Source organism: Falco cherrug, chromosome 4 (genome assembly GCF_023634085.1).
Source record: "Falco cherrug isolate bFalChe1 chromosome 4, bFalChe1.pri, whole genome shotgun sequence".
NCBI classification, from domain to species: domain Eukaryota; kingdom Metazoa; phylum Chordata; class Aves; order Falconiformes; family Falconidae; genus Falco; species Falco cherrug.
In genome coordinates this window covers 75,114,232-75,137,486 of record NC_073700.1, presented here as the reverse complement: position 1 = coordinate 75,137,486, position 23,255 = coordinate 75,114,232, and the positions used below count along the sequence as shown (strand labels likewise).

Below are 23,255 nucleotides of genomic sequence, written 5' to 3'. Positions count from 1 at the left end.
ACAAATTACCCTGAGACATCAAGGCTATAGTACCTTACTTCTCAGTGTATTAATTCACAAGTATTAAAAGTCTTAAAAATGCTAAGATATACATTTAAAAAGTAGACGATGTAGAGAGGATTTCTGTTCTCACTTAGGATAAACTCTTGGTGTGAAGCGACATTTCAGCAAACTCTATTCTTGATGTAAAGTTAAATTTCATAAAACTACAGGACTGCATGTAGGACATAGCTGTGCATCAGATCAAGGTTCCATATCTAGGCCTGCCATTAATCTCCTGTTGACTTTGCTGAGTGAATTATTTCCTCTATCACTCTGTATCTAGTGTCTTACAAATTGGGTTGCAAGCTTTTGAAGGATGATTATTCGGTACAGGATACACTTTCATGTGCTGCAGTGGGGGTCTTCAGCATTAATCAAGTCATGTCCTTTCCTTGGCCATATTGAACCTGTAGACTTTTTCCAAAGCCACCTGCACTGCTAAACTGGTGAGCATCCAATGTAACACTGAACTCTTTATGGTACAGAAGTTCAAGTCTTTCTAAGAATCAGTCTGCTGACTCCTTGTTTTCCTTTCATTCTCATTTCTTTTTTTGGTCAGTAGGAAGGGGAAAAAGAAGTAAGGGTGTACGAACAGGAAAGTGCAGAACTGTCCTGCCAGACCTCCTGTGTTTGGTATCCACAGAAAAAAGAAGATCTGTGAAGTGGCTGTCAGTAGACTTAACCTTAAGCCTGTAAAGTCAACAGAGCTTCCAACATCTGGATTTACCTGCCTATACTATAAAAATACAGTGCTCCAGTCATTGGGTGGTATGGATTTGAGGGGGACTTTCACACTGATCTTTGGTGTTGTAAGGAAAAGTAGTAAGTCACAGTAGACAGAACTTACACTTTTGTACTGTACAAGGTACAGCTGGACAAAGGTATAAGTTTGGGACCCCAGCTGCTAGCATAGTATCAACACTCAGTAAAACAAGCACTATGATATGGAGAAACAGGGTGAGATTTTTAAAAAAAAGGTAAAAAAACCCCTTCAAGGACCAAAACATTACTGTTACGTTAGGCATGGCACAAAGAGGTATTAAATATTTTGAATTTTACAAATACCTAAATTCCCTTTGGGAATCTGGGAAGGCTATATAATTTAATGTGAAAGAAATGTGAATCCTGCCAGCTTCACTGACTTGTGCATCTTGACTTCTTGGAACTCAGAATTTACACTGCTGACCTCTAGTTCAGCAGGATTTTACACCTTGCGTATTGTTTTCCTCTTTCCTCTTATGCTGGCATAAGCCTTTTTGGAAAAAAATCATATATTTCAAAAGGAAGGACTGCAAAGCGGTTCACCAATTTTTCTCATTGAAACAGTAATGCCTTCTCACACACACAACCAAACAGAAAGAGTGTCTCCACCCGAGAAATGTACCTGTGCATAGCAGTCTCATATTTGCCAAACTTTTTGTTTGTTGAATGAAGAGTGGACTATGCTGATAGTAGTGTAGTGTTCACTCTGTGTTCTCAAAACATGAATACCCTATAGTTGGATATGGCTATAGCTTTCCACCGTGTCTGTGTGAAATATCTGTTATCCAGCCATTGGAAAAGAAAAAAATTGCCCTTTAGAAATTTTTTTAATGAACTCACATTCAAGTTCTGCCTCTCAGAGAAAATGTTGATCAGAGCACATGTTATAAAGAAAAGCAAGCTAAAATTTGTTATGCATAAGCACAGAAGAAAAAACCAAATACCTGTCATTGACTTTTTATTGATTTTCCTGTAAAGCACGGTCTATGGAAAAATAGATAAGAGCATTACTAATAATTTATAATAGCCCTGTTCAAAGAGACAGCACAAACAAATTGACAAACACAACTACGAAGAGAATATTGCACATGGGAGACATACTATGCTCACTGCAAGACACTGCCAGCAAGGCATGAGAAACAATATGTAATGAAAGAGATCACTGTTCAAGTCAGTTCAATGTGTCACTTATTTTAGAGGCTGTACTCTAATAAATTCAAGCAGTATCATATAATGATACAATATCAGTACTGCAACATTACTCATTACATCGACAGAAAATACTACAGGATGAACAGTCAAGAAATAAAAAACTCGTGTATTAGGAGATGCACTGCCTGAAAGGAACTATGCATACGCATTCATTACCATTGCATGTATGAAAATATTATACTGAAAAACTCAATCTATCTCATTTTTATGCACCTGATATATCTAACTTTCAGAGGAAATCTTCAAATTCAGAGGAAAGCTGTTTCATAAATATATTCATACCTGTGAAATTTATAGACACTTGGGAACTAAGAATTTGCCTTAGTGCTAGTTGGGCAGCTTGTATAGCTAGTAACAGAGAGAGAGACAACACACAGAGACACACTATTTTATAGGCAAATAAAATCACAAATGTACTTTCTCATGTTGGCAGTCATATATTGCACAATGTTGGAACAAAATGTTAAACATGACACCAAATTACAGTAACTATTACCACAAGTTAGATATGCAGAGAACTTAGAATTACAAAATAATTAATCTCTAAATAATTCAAGAACATGGCTACTTCATTCACTTGTACATAGTCGCCACAATTAACAGAATTGCAAGATAAAGTGAAAGACACACATGGAACCTGTAATAGAACTGTATTTTAGACAATGTTAAGAAAGAATACCTTAATATCCATAGAAAAAAAATAACCTGTTGCTCAATACATAAAGGTCTCCATTTTCTAATATGATGTGTACAGTTCTGTATTACATATTAAGCACTGTATTTTTTTACTGAACAGTAATGAAGAGAAATGAAGTTTATTTCATTATTCATTTTTCATTAGGCAGTAAGCGATCTATATAAAGCTACACAAAAATATTTTTATAGCAGGCTATTCATCAAAATATGTCTTTATTCTCCTTAGCAACTAAGACATCTAAATTAATTTAGTTGTTTACATTTAGGCAATTGAAACTAAACTTTTAGCTTCAGGTCTTTTTGTCACATCCTGCTAAGGAGGGAGGAGTGACTTAGATTCGCTAATTCTCTTGGTTGGAATAGGATGTACACAATACCGGTCTGCAGGTAAACAAAGACTTTTATTCCATAGTTCGGCTCATTGGTAAATAATTGGGTAGCACAAATGCTTATTGCTTGCCATGCATATGAAGTTTTATGCCTTGCATTACTCACTAGAAAAAGGTAAAAGAATACGAGAAAAAGAGGAGGAGGGGGAGAGAGAAAAAAAAAAAAAAAGAGATCAATCACCAGTCCTGGATCCAGCATTGGGCCTGCCGATGGGGACAATGTTTCTTGCAGGAGCGCTCATCCAGAAGTCCCTTCTCTTATTCTTATTTCCCTCCCCTAAAATGGCACTTGCCTTCCTCTTTTATTCTTATCCTCTGGTGTGGACCATCTCTTATTAAAATAAGCCCTGTTTGCCATGTAAATTAGCACACATGCTCCTTACAGGTGTGAGGGAGCAAGTCTTTTTGGTCTTAATATTCAGTCGGTGGTCATGATCTCCCCCTGCTACATTTACCTTTCCTCTAGCTACTGCAGATTCCTGATGACTCCACTACTTCTTGGGCCATTATTCAGCCTTTATCAGGCTGTTACTTCTTATCAGTCTTTAGTTTACACAAAGTAACCTTCCCTTTGATCTTGCCAGTGTTTGAGACCTTCCTGCAACAAACTCAGAGGATCTCCACCCCCTACTCCTTTAAAGAGTTTTGTCTCCTGCTGTTCTTCACACTGAGTTTCCTTGGTTTTTCTGGTTGGTCTACTACACTTTTTCCAATGAGAAGTCCTAATGTGAGTTCTTCTATAGAAATCAATGTGTTTGATCACATGAATAAAGATTCCTTATGTGATTAAACATATGCATGACATGATACATATCGTGCAGTAAATGCATGAGTGTCATTTTACTTTCAGACTTAATAGTGTCTTGTTAGAGTGAATTGGTCCTTAAAGAACACTACAATATTAAATCACAAGTCAACTTGTTATTCCAGTTAGAAGTAAATACATGGCCTAACAGGAAACCATATGTCATTCTGTAGCATGAATATTTCACAAAATGTCTTCATATAGTTGATCTAAAAATATCATCTGTATTTATTAATACTTCAATATTTCAACCTTTCAAGTAACTTATAAAATCAAACCACAATTTTATTTTCTACACACAGTTTGAAAAAAGGAACAATACATCATTATTCTCTCTAGACACCTTTGGCATTTCAAAATTTAACAGTTTAAACATTCTTGAAGAAATTTAATGATGAAATAACTTTGCATAGGAGAGAGGGCCAATATATTTCTGTATATACTGTCAGTGGTTGCATTACAGGATAATATATATAGACTTTGATAGTAATGTTCAATTAGTATAGTATCTTAGTTCTGCAACATTGCTATTGCATCAAACAAATCAGACAATTGTAGGGAATGTGAATGTTAATTACCTATTCTACAGAAGTGTAGAATTACTACAAAATAATAGCAGCATATTTCGTTTTGAAATGTAATCAGATTGTCAACGTTAATGTTTTCTACTTTAAATGTGTTCAGAGGTATGAAATTCTGCTCTCAGTTATACCATCCCATTCTAGTGATTTTAATCAAGTTTTGTGCACAGAAGTGGGGTAGCATGTAGCATGCTATTTATCCCATTAAACTTCTCCAACACTTTGTGTCTTCTAAGATTTTTAATATTTATTTTATTTAAAAGATTGACGGTCAAATGCCTAAGTTTTGTGTGGTTTCCCTCTGTAATAATGGAACAGGAAACAGGTCAGGAAATTCAGTTACATATAATTCTGCAAGCCTTTCAAGAAATATACAGCTTTCTGTATTGGAGCGTATCTACAGACAAGCTGAGTAAGTTAGAAGCTGTAATCATCACTTGTTCTTCATTTTTATGTGAAAATCTCATTTGTACTAGTTGAGGCCCCTGTATATCTCCAAGAACGACAAGTTTTTCAGTTAATGTCTAGAATGTTTTATAAAATAGTATTGTGTTTGTGCGTCACCACAGGTATCACTATAATAGCTGCATATTGGAGGAGGGACAATAAAATTACTACTGTAAAACAAACTGATTTGTTTATGGAAAAAAGAAAGAATCTTTTTTTTTTTTCATTGATTTGATAGATTTATTAATTTTTTCCCCCCTCTTCCTGTAAAAAAACTGGGGAAGTTTCAAATTTCTAAAGATGTTATATAATTTTTTTAGGAAGTAGCTATTTAATACTATAATCCAGAGGCAGCACCTGTCTCAAGTAAGTCCTGAATTATTGATTTGCAAGAAGCTGAGATGTTATGTCAGGAGAAGAATCACAGAACACATACCCTCTTTTTGGAAGCATCTGCCACTTTTCAGCTATTGTAGACAACTCTGAAAGACCTCAGGTCTGACTACTTACAGTTGCTATTATTGTTTACTTTTAAAAAAATGGTGAAATAAAATGATTTTTCCCCTTTCCAACAGCTTCCCCCTTGTAGCTTAAAAAGGAGGATAAAACGAAGTTTTCCAACTCTTTGGAATTGAAAATCTGTGAATGGAAAAAAACTTCTCAAATTTCTGTTGACATTCATGAATTATAGTTGATATTTTTTCCCCAAAATGTTTTGACAAACCTCCATTTTCAAAATTAATTCACTGACTTCACATTTCATACAAAACTTACTTAGAGACATATAAAAATGCTTCAATTCTGGAAAAATCATGCAAATACTTTAATATTCATCTCTAGATTTGAACATGCTTAAAATGAAAAAAAAATCAACTGTTTCTTGATTTGCAACAAACCCAGAATATACACAGGCTTGATGTGTAAAAGTTTGGGGAATATGGATACTACAATGAAAAAATGATTGGAGATTTTTTGATTTTGAAATTAAACCAAGAACAACTAGTACGAACTCTTTAGATTTAGGTTGGTGTAACTGGGGGCAGAGTTTCATTCTAGATTCTTCTTGTTCTGTGGAGCTGCTGTTTTCATTACAAACAGAGGTAAGGAGATTTACAGGACTAGTGATGTTTAAGGATGAATTCAAGCTTAAGTACTGTATATTTCTGATCTATCATATCGATGACAAATTCTTGCAAAGTAATAAATATTAGGTGAAGGTGCAGCTAATAAAGTCAGAGATCCTAAACAGTGCAAATATAAGTAAGTGCAAATACAGTTTAATACAAGAAAATTAGGACTAAATACATATTCTGATTCACTGATATAAAGGTTTTGCTAATTAAGCAGGAGTAGCCTGAAGGTATGACTTGAGTTTGGCTATTTTGTTAGAGAAGAGTAGAACCTGACAAAGCAGTAGTAATAACTAATTGTGAACATTCTTTTGGATTCCACAGGAAATGCAAATGTCAAGTTTTAGAGATAAATTCATTTTTAAGTATAAGAATAATAATTTTGTTTCTCACAAATTCAGGCATAACCCAGAGACACTTGTAAAATTAAGAATTCTATATAAAAATAGAAGATTGGATTTGCACAAAAAGATACTAAGAATTTAAGACAGACTTTGGGAAATTCATATATATTAAATGAAAATCCAGTGCAGAAACATACAGAATATGAATATTGTGATGCTTCCCTGTTGTACCAACACATTGGAAGTTTCACAGTGAAAATGGATTTTTATTGTTGCAGATTTCTCAGCTTCTTTTTTTAATTATTATTACCTGATATTTTGAAATCATTCTAAAATCAAAACCTAGTTGCTTGCACACATATTTGCAAGTCTTTCTATACATGTATAACACTGTTTTGAATTTCATTATATGATGTATGGAAATAAAGAGATGCCAAAGGTCTAACATTCTATGTAATAGTTTGAAAAAAATGACCACATTAGTACAATGCTATTTGCTTACAAGATGTACAGTTCCACCAGAACTGAAACTGGTTTTGCATATTCAAATCATGGAACGGTATAAAACCACACACAAAGAAATATACTGTACATGTGCAATACATCATTACAAATTAAATTGTTTCAAAACCTGATTACTTCCTAAATATTAACTCTATTAGTCTATATTCTGAACTCACTAACCCAGAAGTGTGGTTTTAATAAAAGAAACACTGCTCAGAAAACATGGTATCAATAAATAGCACTCTGACACATAAGTTCTAAGTCAAAGTAGTATCTGGAAAGCATGGTTATAATAAAATACTGTTGTGATATAACTGTGCAAAGGAGCATTAAAACCTTTTGATTTCATAATCATCTGCCTTCTAATTCAAAACAAAAATATTTTTGTAGTTATTTGAAGTAGTAGTCCTCTATTTATTAATTTCTCAGTTTGGTTGAGAGCTTGTAGTATATGCTAAGCAAGTCCATAGGGACTTTACTCATACTTTAACTAACCTCCTAAAAATACAAGTTTATGATCCAAACCCAAACATCTACTACAGTGCTAACAAATATTAGTCTGTCATCACATCACAGTTATCCTTTCTGGGGAGAGATGTGGAACAGACCCACTTGTTTCTTCTATAACATGGCTTTTCTCCCATCCTCTTCGAATTCTTCTCAGTTTCCTATTTACACATGGCAAAAGTAAAATGATCTTACCTAGAATTACAATGGAAGGCAGAACAAGGGCAAGAACAAAATTTGGTGGTGTATAAAATCTGTAATACTCTTCTTCAAAAGCTCTTTTCCATCCGTAAATCAGTACATGGAAAGTACTTATGAGTAGAGCAACGTATCCAAGTGTAGACTTTGAAAAAAGAGAAAACAGGGAAAAAAGAAAAGATAATAGTACTTGGTCCTTCATCCAGCAGCTCTAACCCATTGCTTTAACATTTCTGTTAGACATCATATTAAAATCTCTTACCTATAATCTATTTTAAATTAGCAGTATGTGGTTTTAAGTTCACATGTTCTGGACTGAACTGAAGACTGATTTACAACATATCTCTCCCAACATCTACAGGTAATAGTCAAAGCTGAAATGAAGATGATGTTTGCCCAGCTTCTACGTAATGGAAGTCAACTTCAGGATATGTAAGCAAATAAGGCACAATCCCAGTGAAGTTATTGGAACAATATCAGTTGTGATTGGAAATTAAGTTCCCTGTTTCTTAACTGTGAGGGTAGATCACTTCCAAGGTTCATGATTATGGAACAGTGCAATTCTGCTGGAAGAGATCTGGGCCTAACATTCCAGATTTTTAGTATTGAGAGATGCAGTTTGCTTCTTCCTCACAATGCCCTACATCCACTTGTCTGAAGTTACCATAAAACATCCCTTACCTTTCTCCATCAGCTGTTGCCTACTCGTTAATGGGAATATCTGGACTGCAGGACTTGGGCTTAATGGCACAAAGCAATGATTCAGTTTTTCATAAACAGGCAGTGCCAGATGCAACATGAAATAGAAGGTTCCCACAGCACCCTGCAGAGGCTTTCTTATCACGTAATTCAGAGCACTGCACAGAAGGTTGTGCTAATAGGGGTCACTCACCATTTCTGTGAGTCTGCCCTTTTAAGTACCCTATAGTTGTACTGCTCCACAGACTTGAGTTAAATATATTAACCTTTACTTTCCCAAACCATGGTAAAAAAAAGGACTACTATACTTTGAATTCTGGTGGTGATCAAATGAAAAAAAAATTTTTGGCCAAAACTGATGTAATGACTAACTTGTAAATTTTGTAGAAACATTTGTAGAAAATCATCAAAACAAAGAATGCATATTAAGAAAGGTAACTGGCTACCAAAGTTTGGTTTAATTCCAGTAAACAGAAAGGCAAACAAAAATGCAGCCTAAGTGTCTATAATAGTTAGTGAAAGAATTAATTCTTTCTACTTCAAGATTAACCAGTTTCTAGGGAAAGGAAAATGTCTGAGCTAATACCATTTGCAAGGATTTGCAGATGATAATGGTACAAAAAGGAAAATACTTCTGTTAATTTCTAGAGATAGGTATCATGTTTTTTAACTTGCAAATATTCATGCATTTTCTTGCCAATGATTTCAGAGCCATGTTGCTAGGTTTTAGATATGCTGTGCCTTTTTTTTTAAAGAACAATTTTCTCCCAAAATATTCCATAAGAAACAGAACTATCAGATAGCCACTTGTGGATATCAAAATGGCATATGCAGTATCTGCATGGAAGTTCTGGTAAGAAACTTGGACACCAAACAATACTATCAAACCTGATATTTGAATATGTTACTGCAGATTTTTGCTGGTAGGACTGTCCTGAATTCATTGCTGTTACATCACTGCCAGCAGCTAAAAGGGCACAAGTGAATAATGTCCCTCATTTCTTCATCAGGCTTACTGATGGAAACTATAGCAATTCTTGAAAAAGAAACAGGAGGGAAAAGTTATACAGCTCTTCCCAACTTTTTCAAAATGATTTTTTAATGCTTATTTAAATTCCATCTGCAAACTACAGTTTTGAGACATCTATACCCACCTTTCTATGCAATGGTCAAAATGGAAGCTAAGTAGTACATCAGTACATTTATCAGTACATTTTCAACAGCACAAGGACAAGAAAAACATTTGATGCACTTCTATTTTTGCCCTGTGGAAAGTGCCATATGCTTCTTTGAAGTGCTGGTAGGGTGTGTGCTAATATGTACTGGACCATTTCAACCTCGTCTAAAAATCTGACCACAAAAACATTCCTGGTAGGAGCTTCTGTCAGCTACTGATGGTATTGTCTTCTACCAGGCCTTTAATTGCCATATTTCTGTGCTGTACTTTTGACAGTAATAACACCATTTAGCTAGAAAGAGGATGTCCTGACATAAGTTAGCATTCTGCAGTCTTTGGTTTGTTTAGTTAGGGCAGATCTGCACTAAAAAGTTCCATTAAGAGCACTTATCCCAGCTTGCAGCTACTGACAATGACTTTTCCAGAAGTACAGGCAAGACTGGCTGCATTTGCTACTGAAGTAAAACCCCACTGCAGGAGGCTATGTCAGTATGAAACTTCTGTGTTTGTTAAAGACTTGATTTTTCTGTATCTGCAGATGTTCAAAGACCACAGCAATGGCTGCACAGTAGTAAAATGAAGAAACTCAAAACTGACTGAAGCAGGCTGGCACAAAAAGACATCAGCTAGTGCAGGAAAAGGACTGTTGGGCAGCTGAACAGCAAAAATAAAATCAGTTGGTAGCACTGGATCATACTACAAATCTTGGCCAGTGGTAGTATCAGAAAACCATATTCCAAAGCTGACCACCCCTATGGATGCTAAAATGAAGATATTTCAATTACTCAAAAATAAATGATGATTGTGCTGTGTGAGTTATTAATTGCTAGAAAGCAATCTGTTCAATACTGGAAAGGCGAGAGAACTGCTATCATTCAGTATGCAAGGCTATTTTCTTCTACACAAGTCTATGACTGGACCATCAGTCAGTGGAGGAGGGAATACATGGATTAAAGAGAATGGATTTCCTGAAATGTAGTTGGGCTTCAGATGGAATACACATGTTGCATTTCTGTCATCCTTTCCTGGCTTCTTAAGACACAAAAAAAGGGATGAGTATTTCTACAAGAGCTGGAAGATCACTTACACTGATGTTACCTCAGGGAGGCCAGGAGAGACACAGGATGCTAACTTCTTCAAGAGCAGGGGACTTTTGAAAGAAGCAAGAAGGGATACTTCTCCTTCACTGTAAATTCACGTTGGTGAGTGAATAGCATTATCAGTTGTAAATCTCGGGAACCCTCTGCCTAGGCTCTAGGATGGCTGCTGGGAAAAGGGGAAGAACATCTTTGGTTGCTTTCCTTATCTTCCATAATATAGTGTTTCCTGAAGCCAAGTAATAGATCAGCACATTTCCTATGGACTCCCTAAACTTTTAGTTTTTCTCTAAGTCTTCCACATTTTGGTTTTTTTCCTTCCTGATCAAAGTCAGGTTTTTTATCCAGTGTGGGAGATTCCCAGCCAAGGCCACTGATAAACTGGACAAGCTGGCATTGTTTGGAGAAAAAAAAAATGCTAGAGGAGTGGAAAAGATGCAAGAGAAAAATCCCTGAAATGTTACCTGGAAGATGTACGTATATATAGTGATACAAATCTGCTGTGGAACAAATCTGCTTCAGGAATTTCTGCCTTCACAATGATTGAGTAGTTCCAAGCAATTTATAATTTGTGTATAATACAAAGGTATTTTCCAAAGCCTACATTTATGCAAGGTATACTTCAGAGTCCCTCAGTAACAGGGTATTGCTAAACTTATCAACAGGCAGTAGCAATTCTGACTGGAATCCTACCCATAAACTTGCTAAATACTCAGGTCTCATTCTTCTTTACTCTGCGGAAAAAGTATCCTGTTCTTGTGGGAGAACCAAGGCAGGGCAGCCCTTCCTCAGAGTGTGTGCACAAAAAAAGCTTTAGTCATACTGTCTCCAAAAAACTTTAGGATTGTGCTAGCAGACAAAAGGAATGTCTACAAAAAGATCAGCTTCCTAGTATGCAAACAGCAGATTTGCACTGACTTTAGCTAAGAAACATAAAGCTCAGCTTTCAAAGCCAGTTTGCTCCATCCATTGCCACTTTGAGCAATATGCTTGGGATTTGAACTGGAAAACCAAAGCACTAGTCATTTATGTTTACATTATATAGTTGCAGTGTAATGTCCTTCAGAAGACTGAAGGACCTGGTGCAGCACTGCTTGCAGACGTTCTCTATTTCCACATATTTCGTGTGAACGCTCAAGGACTGGTTTCAGCTCAAGGACTGGTTTCAATAAATGTCTTTTCTGTTTGCATTGTGTTGGTTTAGGCTAGTTATTCTGCCTGCTTTGACAAAATCAATTTTTTTTTCTATTTCTTGCCCATGTCTACCTTTATTCCTTAACCAAGTATGGTTAGGAGAGAAGAGTACTGAAGTGGTGATTAAGAAAACTGATGCATTAATCAGCCCCAGCTTCTTCCCTGCTTCTTTCCTCAGTAAGCTCCAACTCTGGATCATGTTAAGATGCCCCCAAAGTTTCATGCAAAGTTTCCATCACTTAGGATATCCTATTGAGCAACTTCTTTGCCTCATTCTGTGGCTCCTTCATCTGGATATTGTGAGTGTTTCTCTCTGTCATGATGAAGTAATCAGATGTTTCTTTTGCACAGTGCAAACTCCCAAGTTTTCTGCTGGTCTCTCTCCTGGTGGGGCTGACACAGTCATTTCCTTTTGTACCACTATTCAACCATCTCATATCTCACTTCCTTCATATTCATAGTCTAAGGGAATGAGTGGAGCCTGCACTGCGTCTGCTCTCAAAGTCCTTTTCCCTTGACCAAGCAGGCTGGAATTTTTGGGGCTGCTGATGCCTGTGTTGTGAAATCAGGCTAGGTAAGATGGACACATCTCCAAAATAACTGGGGATATCAAAGACAGCAATGATTTCTGGGTAAAAACATTCTCAACTGAGGTCTGTTGCAGTATTAGGAAGACTGTGGTGGAGGTCTGTTTGAACCACTGTAGGTTGGGGTAGCTGCTGCTCACGGCTTGTACTACTGGAATAAGGCTAGAAAATAGTCTTTATGTTTATAATTTGTTAATCCTAAACTCAGATTTTCCCAGTTGGACTCAAGACTGAATACGTTCTAGCTTTAAAACTCGTAGAAAAGGCCAGACTCTTATTTTGATGAAACTACTTTTACTAAGATGAGCAAGCAACAGTATGTTGTTCTCAGTGGGAAATGCTGAGGTGATAAACTGTCTGAGAGTGCTGACTGACTGATTCTTCATCTGTCAGATGTGAAAAAAGTTCAGCAATTATTGTAGCAAATAATCTGAGATTCAGGACTAAAGCTAGAGACACACTGTTTTTCCCAGCTAAAAAAAAGCAGCACTGAGATGATGGCCTAATAGTTCCACTGTTTGTCACCCTGACTTAGAGAAGACTGAGAAAATTACATTCAAATTCATTTCATCATATTGCACTTCAGTAGAAGAAAAATATAAAAGACAGTAAGTATGACCTTTTATCTGTTTGACTTGCATACGGGGTTCAATGAAGCTTGTGCAGAAATGTAGACTCCTTTTACTTTAGTGAGGGATCACTGATAGTCTGTTTTCTGACTGAACAAAGCAAGAGGACTTTTTTGCAGGAGAGCTAACTAAATGAAGAACAACATACATCCTGAGAAGTAATTAATGACAAAGTAAAGTACCTTTAATGATCTTTAAGGGAATCTTCAGTAGTTCAATATTTTTTGTGAATAAAAACTGTAAATGATTACAATTATCAACATCAGTTCTTTTCAGCATGTAATGCAGTATCAACTGTAACATACCCACAGAGCAAACAACTTGTTTCCAATAAAATTTCTTAAGATAGTGACAGATGATTCATTAAAGTTCATAGTTACTTAAATTTGGAACTATTTTGACTTTATTTACAGTGGAAATAGCTGCAGTAAATATGACACAATAAAAAATACCCTTGTAGGCACATTGCTGTGATTATTGTGTGGGTTTTGACTCAGTCACGCCAGCTTGAAATTTGAGTAAGGAAAAATAAGACACAAATGCTGGGTTCATGGCTGGAATTCATTACTGGATAAAGGCATCACCTCACAAATAAATACATGTTTTTCCCTTTTGCACTAATGGTTTACATCACTCAACAGCAGTACTATTGTTTCTGCACAGAGAATTCTAGATGGTAGGGATGTTGTAAAAATACCAGATGGGTATTCACTCACTCTTAAGGCTCAAAACCATGAGTGAGAATAAACACTTCTGTCAGGGGACTTCTAATTTGAAAAATTCTTCAGCAAACTTTTTGTAGGCCTGCCTGGAGTGTTCCACCAATGGAAACCCTAGGGAAAGGGAAGACTTGCAGACAGAAGACTTCAGACTGCTACAGCCAAAGAAGTGTTCCCCATCACTCCCTTTAAAATGTCTGTAAACCATGAAGTGCAACTCAAGCCCTGAAAAGGAAAGTGCCTGTGTTCTGAAGGTAAGAATTTGTAAGCAGGGATAGGACTAAGAATTGAACAACATTATTACAGTGTTGGAAAAAACGTTAATCAGAAAAGACTAAGTTAAGAGTAGAGTACTGAATCCAAAGACAGAGAACAAACCAAAACATAATAAACCCCAAACCTGCATGTACACACTTAGGAAATTTATCACAAGACCGAATCCTAATAAAATGTCTTATCACTGACTGCTACCTAAAATTAATAGCAACTTTCTTTGAAAGCTAACATTAAGCTATTAAAGCATTTATTTCTCAGTATTTTATGCTGCTTAGGTCTGCCTGTTGTAGACATTCATCTGAGGAAGGAGGGCAGCAAAAGGCATGCCAGGACCTGGAAAAGCCTCTGTTTTTAATAAACAAAGCTTCATGTTTTACTAATGGGTATTTTCAGCTAATGGAAATAATGCAGTTGAGAGCTGTATTAATTCCCACACAGTGGAGGGTAAGCAAAACTGAATTAATGACACCATGGCTGTCAGAGGGCTGTGCAATAAAAATCCTGCAGGACAAATTAAGTCTTCAGTTTTAACAGTTGTGTGCATCTACATACAGTAGTCTCTCATCAGTATCATTGCCTTTAGCAAGTTTGTCCAAATTTATCTAATATAAATTTAGCAAGAAATTCTAACAATGGAAAAATAATAGATAAGTGCTCATTTGGTCTTAGCTCTGTTGGTTATTTAAGACCAAGAAAGGTAAAATGCAAATTTGTCTTCTAACACTCATGAAATGGTTGATGTTCTTTCATGGCAATAAATTTGCTGACTGAGGATATGTTGCTTTTATTAACTTAACCAAGAGGAGGCGGGGGGGGGAAACTCTTATCATGTCGCAAAGTGCTTTTGTTCGTGAGCATGATCATGATCATAATCATTATCATCAAATCAACATCATCTTGTCAACAGCAAAACCCCCTTATTTAAAAAGTAACACACCTGAATAAAATTGAACTCCCTCCAGTTTAAGGCACTGTTTACTGAAGGGATGGAAGTTACTGCCAGCAAAGAAAGCAATCCAAGACTCATTATTCCAAAGGAGATATACATTTCAATTCGCCACACTTCTTCTTCATTCCAAGAATTTTCAACATTTGCATGAACCTGATGAAAGAGCAGAAAGCAAGCACTTTATTCTACAGAATATTAAAATACCAACAGAAGTTATTTTGCTGAGCATAAGTCTACAGTCACAGGACAATTATATAATGGGGTCAAATATTTCAGAGGTTTCCTCATGTCTTGCAGAAAAAACAACTATTTCCTTACTGCTGGTATTGGTTCTTGTTAGATTAAAAGTATGTTCAACATGGAAACTTAGGTGAGTTGTTAAAAGAAAATGTAACATTATATACAGTTTATAATAATTACATTATGAAACAGATAAACCTGCAAATTCCTATATACTCTAGTGAGTAACTGTGTTCTTCTGACCCTGGAAACTTAAATTCTGTAATAAATTGGGTAAACCTGCAATGTGGTTTTAGTTGTTACATTTAGAAATAGCTTAACATTATCTTCTGGTTTTGCTTCAGCTCCCTATGCTGAGTCCAAGTTATTTTGCCTCTTTCACTGTTGCATCAGATACATCCGAGATTGTTCTCATTGAAGAGCTTTACTAGAAAAAAAGAAATGGTCCTTAATGATTAAGAGGCTTGGATATTCAACTATTTTTCCACCTTCAGGCGAACTACTGTGATATGGCACGTCTTGAAAAAAGTTCGCTAGGAATATTAGCAATTGAGAGTTTTACACTATTATTAAACCCAAAAGAATTTCGTAGTAGAAGTATCAGTGGGTCCTTTACTAGTACTAAGTGTGAAAAATTAGTTTCTTGCTGCTTTTTACAGTTTTGCTCTTCCTGCCTTTCTCTGAAGTTCAATTTTTCATGCCAGCCCTTTTACAATTTGTAGACTCGATCCCTGTTAAATTCTTCCCTTTGATTTGATTTCCTTAGTTTTTTTCTTTCTGTTCCATTTCTTTCTGTTTCTCTTTCCTGCAGATTTTATGTGCTGAATGGCAATGCTGCTCTTCTGACAGTGCTGCTTTTCTGCCACTTCAAAGGTGACAGTAAGCTACCTCACTGACAGGAGCATCAGACCCTCTTCTAAAGGATGACAGATTTGTCAGGGATTGTTTCAGGGTTATGCAAGACCAACTGCTTCTGGGAACTGTGAGTCAATCTCTATTGCCTGTAGTAGATGATGTTCACAGACTTTTTAATAAATAAAATATTTTTACCACTGGCCCAAAATGTTACAAAGTAACAGCATTTTCATTTTGTAAACATAGATGTATCTGTAAGCATTATTACGGTATCTGCCTGTATACTTTTCACTTTTGTAAATACACTTACGATATACATACTTTCCCCATATATTAAGTATACATAAAAGAGAATATACCTCATATGCCTCAGAAGTTTCCTGATGTTGCTCTTCTCCTGTCTATCCTACATTCTCCTTGTGTATATTACTATCAGGGATTTAAGCAGAACACATCCTTGAATCCTCCTACTACACCAACTTGACTGCAGCTTGATCCACAGGGTAATCACAATGCACAGATGTTTCTTTTAGTATCCCTTCTTATTTGTCACTAGCTATGCATAAGGTAACCCATAACATTCTCCACTAAAAACAGTGGAATAGATTAAAATTTATATTCATGAGCCATATGCATACAGCCAAGGCATTTCTGGCTTACTGAACTAAAGATTGTCTTACCTGCTGAAACGCCATATTGAGGAACAAGTATCGCTCCGATCTCCTCATAGGTAAGCAGAGGCTGTATGCCACATGCACTGTTGCAAAGAAAAAACTGAGCAGTCCAAGCTGCTTTCGACACTGGAGCCAGTTGTCCAGCCAAGGTGGAAATCGCCTATACTTAGTACCATAGTAAAGCTGATAAGCAGCTGCAGTAAGTCCTGATAAATACACTAGAGAAAGTAAAGTGATAGCAACAATTGGCAGAGTCTTGTTCACAATCTCAATGGGGATCTTGTAAAAGTCACTCTGCTGATTTTTCACGTATGGATGGATTACATCTCTGACGAAGGAATAGATGAAGAAAAACATTGCCAGGCTAATGGCAATCACTACAGGCCCCTTCCACAGTGTGAACAGTCGCAGAGGTAAGTTTTCAATCTCCCTTGAAGATGACAATGCCCCCAAATCAATAGGAATAAAACTCAGTTGACGGGCAAGCTCAATAACTTGATGGCGAGCCTGAATGTTGTTACTGCATATATAGACCTGTTGGGAAAGTCAAGTGAATTGTCTGTAGTCAGAGAAAGAGACTCAAATGTGAAAAAATAAACCCAACCCAAACCACAAAAAAACCTTAAGGGGCTCCAGGTCAAATCCACAACACGACTGCTAACTGTATACTGTTATCCCAGCTTATATCACTAAAATGAGAATGAAAGCACATACAAATCCAGCCAAAGTGAAAATATGCACACTAATTTAGCAGCAAAGTAAACAAAACAAAATTGGCTTTTTCTTGGAGCTGTCTGTTGGATACCCTGGTAATCTGCACACTGAACCCCTGCCCTGACAGCCCCCCCCCCCCCTCGAAATACCTACAGGACTGGATTGAACTTGAAACAATGGCCAAAAGCATTTCAGAAAATCACAAGTGTCTCAAAAAAAAAGGAATCTTGAATAATGACCCCAAACCAGCTGCAGAACAAATAGAATGCAAAGCAGAGAACTCTGTAATCTCTCCTTCTATAACAATTTTAGCTTAATTACACAATCCAGATTTCCACCAAAAATGAATGTTTAACAGAAAAGACAAAAACTAGCCAAGTAAGAACTCCTTACAGACCAGTTTATTACATAGTGAAAGAAATGTGTGCTACAAAGTACTTTGAAGTTCCTTTAAAATTTACAGTGGGCTATAGTTTGCCCAACACTGTTTGCTGATCATCAGAGCAAGCATGATCCTTTTGACAGAATTTTATTACTTACAGTGTAGTGCCATTCTGAAAGGAGATAAAAACAATACGGTGACAGTATTTTTAAAATTATGCTCATTCTGTATCAATTGCATTCCATTTAAAATCTACCTGAAGTGCCAGAAAACTCAACTTAGTCTCCAGTAGTCATTTCTCATGCATTTCTCAGAGTCCATAAAGCTGTGAAGGGCTAGGTTCTTGAGTAGGCTTAAATCCTTTGTATCACTTCAGCAAAGCATGAAAAACATACAGCTGCCTTTCCCATTGCAGGATGGATTTGTGGAGTATATCAGGAGGAATTTGAACATGATGTTCCCAAGGAATCCTGGATCAAACAAATGATCACTTGGAAACACATGTGCCACTTTTTACTTCCTCATATTTACGAGCTTGGGGCATTCTAGAAGCTAGATAATTTATTTCTTTCACTTTGCTGTTAGGTTGAATGCAAGAATTTCTAGAACAGCTGACTCCTGAGCCCTGGGATCAGGACCTGAGATTTCTGTGAATGTCTTTCAACAGTTCACCCCACGTGAACCAATACTGAAACTGAAATATACTGGGAAAGACTGCCTCTACCCTTGTATACAGCATCAGGATAAAAATAAACGTATTTCCTACAGAAGACATTAAGAGCCAACTCCTTTTCTCTGTCTGCAGTCATCTAAAGGTCAGCTGTCTAGTCTAAGCTAGTATCCACATTACATTTGCAATCTTTAAAGTTAAACAGACATCCCAGAGGACAATTTGGATTGCTTACTCTGTATGTCTTACAGTGGGATGAATGAGATTCTGGAAGTGTTATTGGCTATTAAAACTAAAGGCCCAACATTTAAGGTACATCAGGGAGAATGAATCTAGTGAGTTCTGGCTGCTTACATTCCGTTCCTGTCATTTTCATATCACAAACAAGTTAATACAAATACATTTACCTGTCTGCTGGCATCCTTTGGTCCCAACTGCAGTGACCAAGCTGAAACGACATTGAATCCTTTGACAATCAGGGAATCTGGGAAAAGTGATGCCAAATACTCTGCATTGGAGTCTGGATATTGGTCTACTCTTGTGTTATTGCTGACATCAATCAGAATTTTACCAGCAAGTAAATGTTTGAGGTCCCACAAAGAGGCGTAATGTTCTCTGTGTATAGCTACAAAAATGATGTTTGTTTTTGCTACTGCATCTTCATGGTGAGTGACATCAACCACATGGGGAAAGAACTCAGCAGCAAGTTTAGGGTTTCTGCTTCCTACGACCACGTGGTACCCACACCTGATAAGTCTAATTGTCAATGACTTAGCAAAGTCTCCACTTCCAATGATGCCTATTGTGATCTTACTGGCATCCTTGATACCGTTGGCAACATTTGGTAGAAAAGTTTCATTGAGATTCTTCGGACTTCCCATCATAGAGATTGATTCCATACTTCCAAGACAGCAAATCTACAATGATTTCTTCTGGGGAAAAAAAAAAAAGAAAAATAGAAAGCAAGAGAAGGAAAAATACAGCATCATACAAATTTATGAGACATCAGAATCCATAAACAACTCTGGGAGCAAAATCTGTGGTTCTATGTTTCATGTTATATTTTCTCCTTAATAAAGTACGCGCTAATCAATTTTGTCTTGCAATGTGTCACTAATACAAGGAGAAACAGAATAATTCAAGCACTTCAATAATACAGTTACAGAAGTAAACAGTATTTTTTCTATCTTCTCCTATTGCCTATCTTCCACAGCCCTGAAATACGGGACCACAAGAAAACCTTGTGCTCTTGAACTAATGGTCAATGTAATAATGAGAAGAAACATGTAAGGAAAACTGGGTAATTCAGGAAAATATTAGAAGGTAGAGATAGCTGGTCTGTGACTGGCATAAGGACAGTGAATTTGTGTAAGCTGAATTCCATTAAAAGGTTATGCAGGTTATTACCACAGCATCCTACATTGGGCAGGAAGAAAAGGATGCAAAAGTCTCAAAGCTGCAAATGTCATGGCTACCACCATGACAGACATCCATCTGACATACTCACCTGTCAGCCTGCGAAACGGGCTGCCTGCACAGATTCAATGGCAAAGACAACAAGGGAAATTTGTCAAGGCCTATTCATGAGATCACTAATGGCACTGGTAGGTCAGATTGCTAGATCTGGCCATGGATGTATAAGGATTAACTGTGGGTGCAAAGGTAAAGGATTCAAGGCCATGGGTCACAAATACACTTAACAGAATTCTCTGACTAAGCAGAGAAGATAAACCCTGGAGACAAACACATGGGACAGCATTCCACAAAAACCTAATGGCAGGAAGAGATAGATTTCATGCAATAGTAAAAAGGAAGAGAGTTTTAGGACTCAAATTCAGTGCAATAAAGGAGGCTTTGAAGAAGAACAGACGGTAAGGCTCACAGAAAATTAAATGAAGTACTGCTACAGCTTTGGAGAGAAGAGGTCACACAACCACAGTAAAGCTGTAACAAAGACAAAAAGACATTAAAAAAAACCCCAAAATAACCCCCAGGAGGGAAACCCTCACATGAAACCACAGTTATGACCTACGTGGTTCTGCACTGTAGAACAGGAATGAGTTCTGAAAATGAAGCTGTGAGGAAAGGCAGGCTAAGAAGAGGCAAAGACAAACCGTGAGACTGCTGCCTTGGGAGCAATCAACAACAGACCACATAGAAAGGAGGTGCTGAACGAACCTCTTCCTGAGCCACCATCCGAGAAGTGCTATGATGGTAACTAATCACCAGTGGGGGACTTTACCCAGCCACTGACTAGGAACACAGTATGTGTGGTGAAAAACCTCCCACAATTAAAAGCAGCTTGTGTTTCAGAAATGGGAGGAAGCTACCAGAAGAATGGGCACCTTTCATCTCAGCTTTGACTAGAAGGGAAAAAGTCACTGAAACTGGACTGAGCCTCTGAAGTTGGAAAGCAGTATGTGGAAGTAACCACAAAATCAGTGTTCTAAGAAAAAATGCTAACAGTGAATCTTTCTGGCAGAGGCAGACCACATAGATTTTTATGTATGCACTGAAAAAACATTGACTTCTTTCATACCGCCTGACCAAAACACCAGTACTTCCTGTGCCACAATAAGTTCACGTCCAGGAACATAATGAAATGAGAATAGCTGTATTTTGATCACATAGGAGATGTACATCAACTAGATATGACCGCACACACACTTGCATCATGCATTTACAGGGGCCCATTTCAGTTCATGCCATGAGATGCAAAGGTGCTGTAAAACTTTGGCAACAGAAAGGGAACTGCCATCAGGAAATGGGCTACCAGTACCATTTAACCACACTGCAGCTTACTTTCAGTTTTTGTCCAAAAGATCCTCAGGAGAGTGGGCATCAAGGATTTGGACATGATTAATCAGTCTGGTGTGCTGACTTTGGCCAGAGTTTCTCACTGCTTGTTCTAAGGAAGAGTGTAATGTAAAGGAACAGAGTAAAACTAACAGATTTCATGAAAATCCCTCAGGGAACAGGTAGACATGACCCTTGGGGAAATATTCTAAGAGATGGGGGACAGCAAAGAGCTGGCAGTTACTGAAAGGGACTGTATTAAATGCACAATATCAATTCAGAAGAAAAAGAGTGTGTAAGACTGTTTTAACTGCATCAGGAGAGCTTTAATGACCCCAAAAGTCACACAAAAAGTAAAAAAAAAATAAAGGGGGGTGTGCATGGCTAAGGAACAGTATAAAGAGACAGTGCTATCATGTAGGGATAAAAACAGAACAGCAACAGTACAGAAATTAGTTATAACTAGTAAGGACATAAAGGGTAACAAGTAAAGGTTCCATAAATATAATAAAAGACAGAAGGCAAGGTTTATAACTTAAGAGGAAAAGGAACAAATAATGGGTGACACAAAGTAGGATGTGTTAAATACTTTCTTTATTTCAGCCCTCAGCAAAAAGGTTAATTGTGAATAGATATTTAATGAAACTCCTTTTACAGGGAGACAGAAGGGGAGGTCAAAGTGGAGAAAGGTAAAGTTAAAAGCAAAGGGTAAAGTTAAAGGTAAGATAAAGATTTTCAAGTCAGCAGACACTTATGAAATCCATCCTTGATGCTTAAAATGCTGATTGAAGTGACATCCTGAGAACTCAAGAGAGGACATGAGAGCAGGCTAGCAAACACTTCTGAAAGAGGGGAGGAGGGGAACTGAAAAAGCAAAGACATGTTAGCCTGACTTCAGCCTCTGGGCAGATTTTGCATCAAGTTATTGAGCAATCGATTTGTCAATAGATGGGAAGCAGATAATTAAGTAGCAAAGGCGGGTTTTTCAAGGAACAGAAAAACAACATAACCAACCTTCTTTTACAAAATATGTGGCTTCACAGATATCAAAAATAATAGAAGTGAGACAAATTTGACATTTGCCCTTAGATAAGCTAAGAAAACACTACGGCACTAAGTCAGCCAGAAGGTGACACAGACGTGAAAAACAGCTCTTTGAAAAATAACTACTCGACGAGAAGGGCGAAGGCACAGACAGCCGGGCACCCTCTGAATTTGTGGCCACCCGCTCGGGCGGGAACTTACGGGGTGAGGGCCGAGGCGCGGGGCGGGCCGGGCGGCGGCTGCAGGCCGGTGCCCCCTCGGCAGGCTGGCGGGCAGCAGCGCGATGCGCGTATCGGCCCCGGCGGAGCTCGGCGGGGCCCAGGTCCTGGCCGGCATCTCCAGCTGCAACGACAACATCGCCCGTGTCAGGAGCGGCGACCCCGCCGCCCAGCCGCTCGCCGCCCCGGCCGCCTCCGGCCCCCACGGGCAGCGCTGCCAGGCCCGGTCGCCGCGAGGCGGAGGCGGCCCGGCCCCGCGCCACCGCCAGGCACCAGGGCGCCCCCACGGCCGCTGGGGGCCGGGCCGCTCCCAGTCCCCGCCGCCCGACCCGCTCCGGGGGGCTGCCGGCTCCGCCAGGCCCGCCAGAGCCCGCGCGGAGACGGGGGCGGCCGCGGCGGCAGCCAGCGCCACTGCGCTGGGCAGCGGGGAGCCCCGCGCGGGGCGGCGGCGGGCGCGGCTGGCCTGAGGAGGCGCCCGGCGGGGATGGGGGCCGCTCACCTCCTCCCGCCCGCCAGCAGGACCGGCACCGCCGCTTCTCTTCCTCACGCTCCGGCCCCGCAGTGGCGGGCGGGCGGGCGGGCGGGCGGGCGGGCGGGCGGGGAGGCGGCGCCTCCTCTGCCGCTACGACCCGCCCTCTGCGGCCGCTCCGTAGCCTCGGCCGGGCGGCCAGCGGCGCGCTCCCCCGGGGCTGAGGCGGCGGCGGCATGACAGCGGCGG

General features: G+C 38.6%; 1 protein-coding gene across 3 annotated transcripts; it reads right to left on the bottom strand.

Moving 5' to 3' along the window:
* Positions 1–1,749: 1,749 nt before the first annotated feature.
* STEAP2 (STEAP2 metalloreductase) lies at positions 1,750–23,122 on the bottom strand. Of its 3 annotated transcripts, none has more exons than XM_055709200.1 (6): positions 23,037–23,122; positions 22,290–22,661; positions 18,887–19,411; positions 16,720–17,247; positions 14,933–15,097; positions 1,750–7,762 (listed from the first exon to the last, which is right to left on the bottom strand). In XM_055709200.1, the coding sequence occupies exons 3-6, from the start codon at positions 19,376–19,378 to the stop codon at positions 7,478–7,480; spliced, it is 1,470 nt and encodes a 489-aa protein (XP_055565175.1). In that variant the 5' UTR covers positions 19,379–19,411; positions 22,290–22,661; positions 23,037–23,122; the 3' UTR covers positions 1,750–7,477. The 3 variants fall into 3 exon arrangements, with proteins under 3 accessions (XP_055565175.1, XP_055565174.1, XP_055565176.1); XM_055709199.1 differs by having other exon boundaries at positions 22,521–22,661; XM_055709201.1 differs by having other exon boundaries at positions 18,887–19,408; positions 22,521–22,661.
* Between the last annotated feature and the right edge of the window lie 133 nt (positions 23,123–23,255).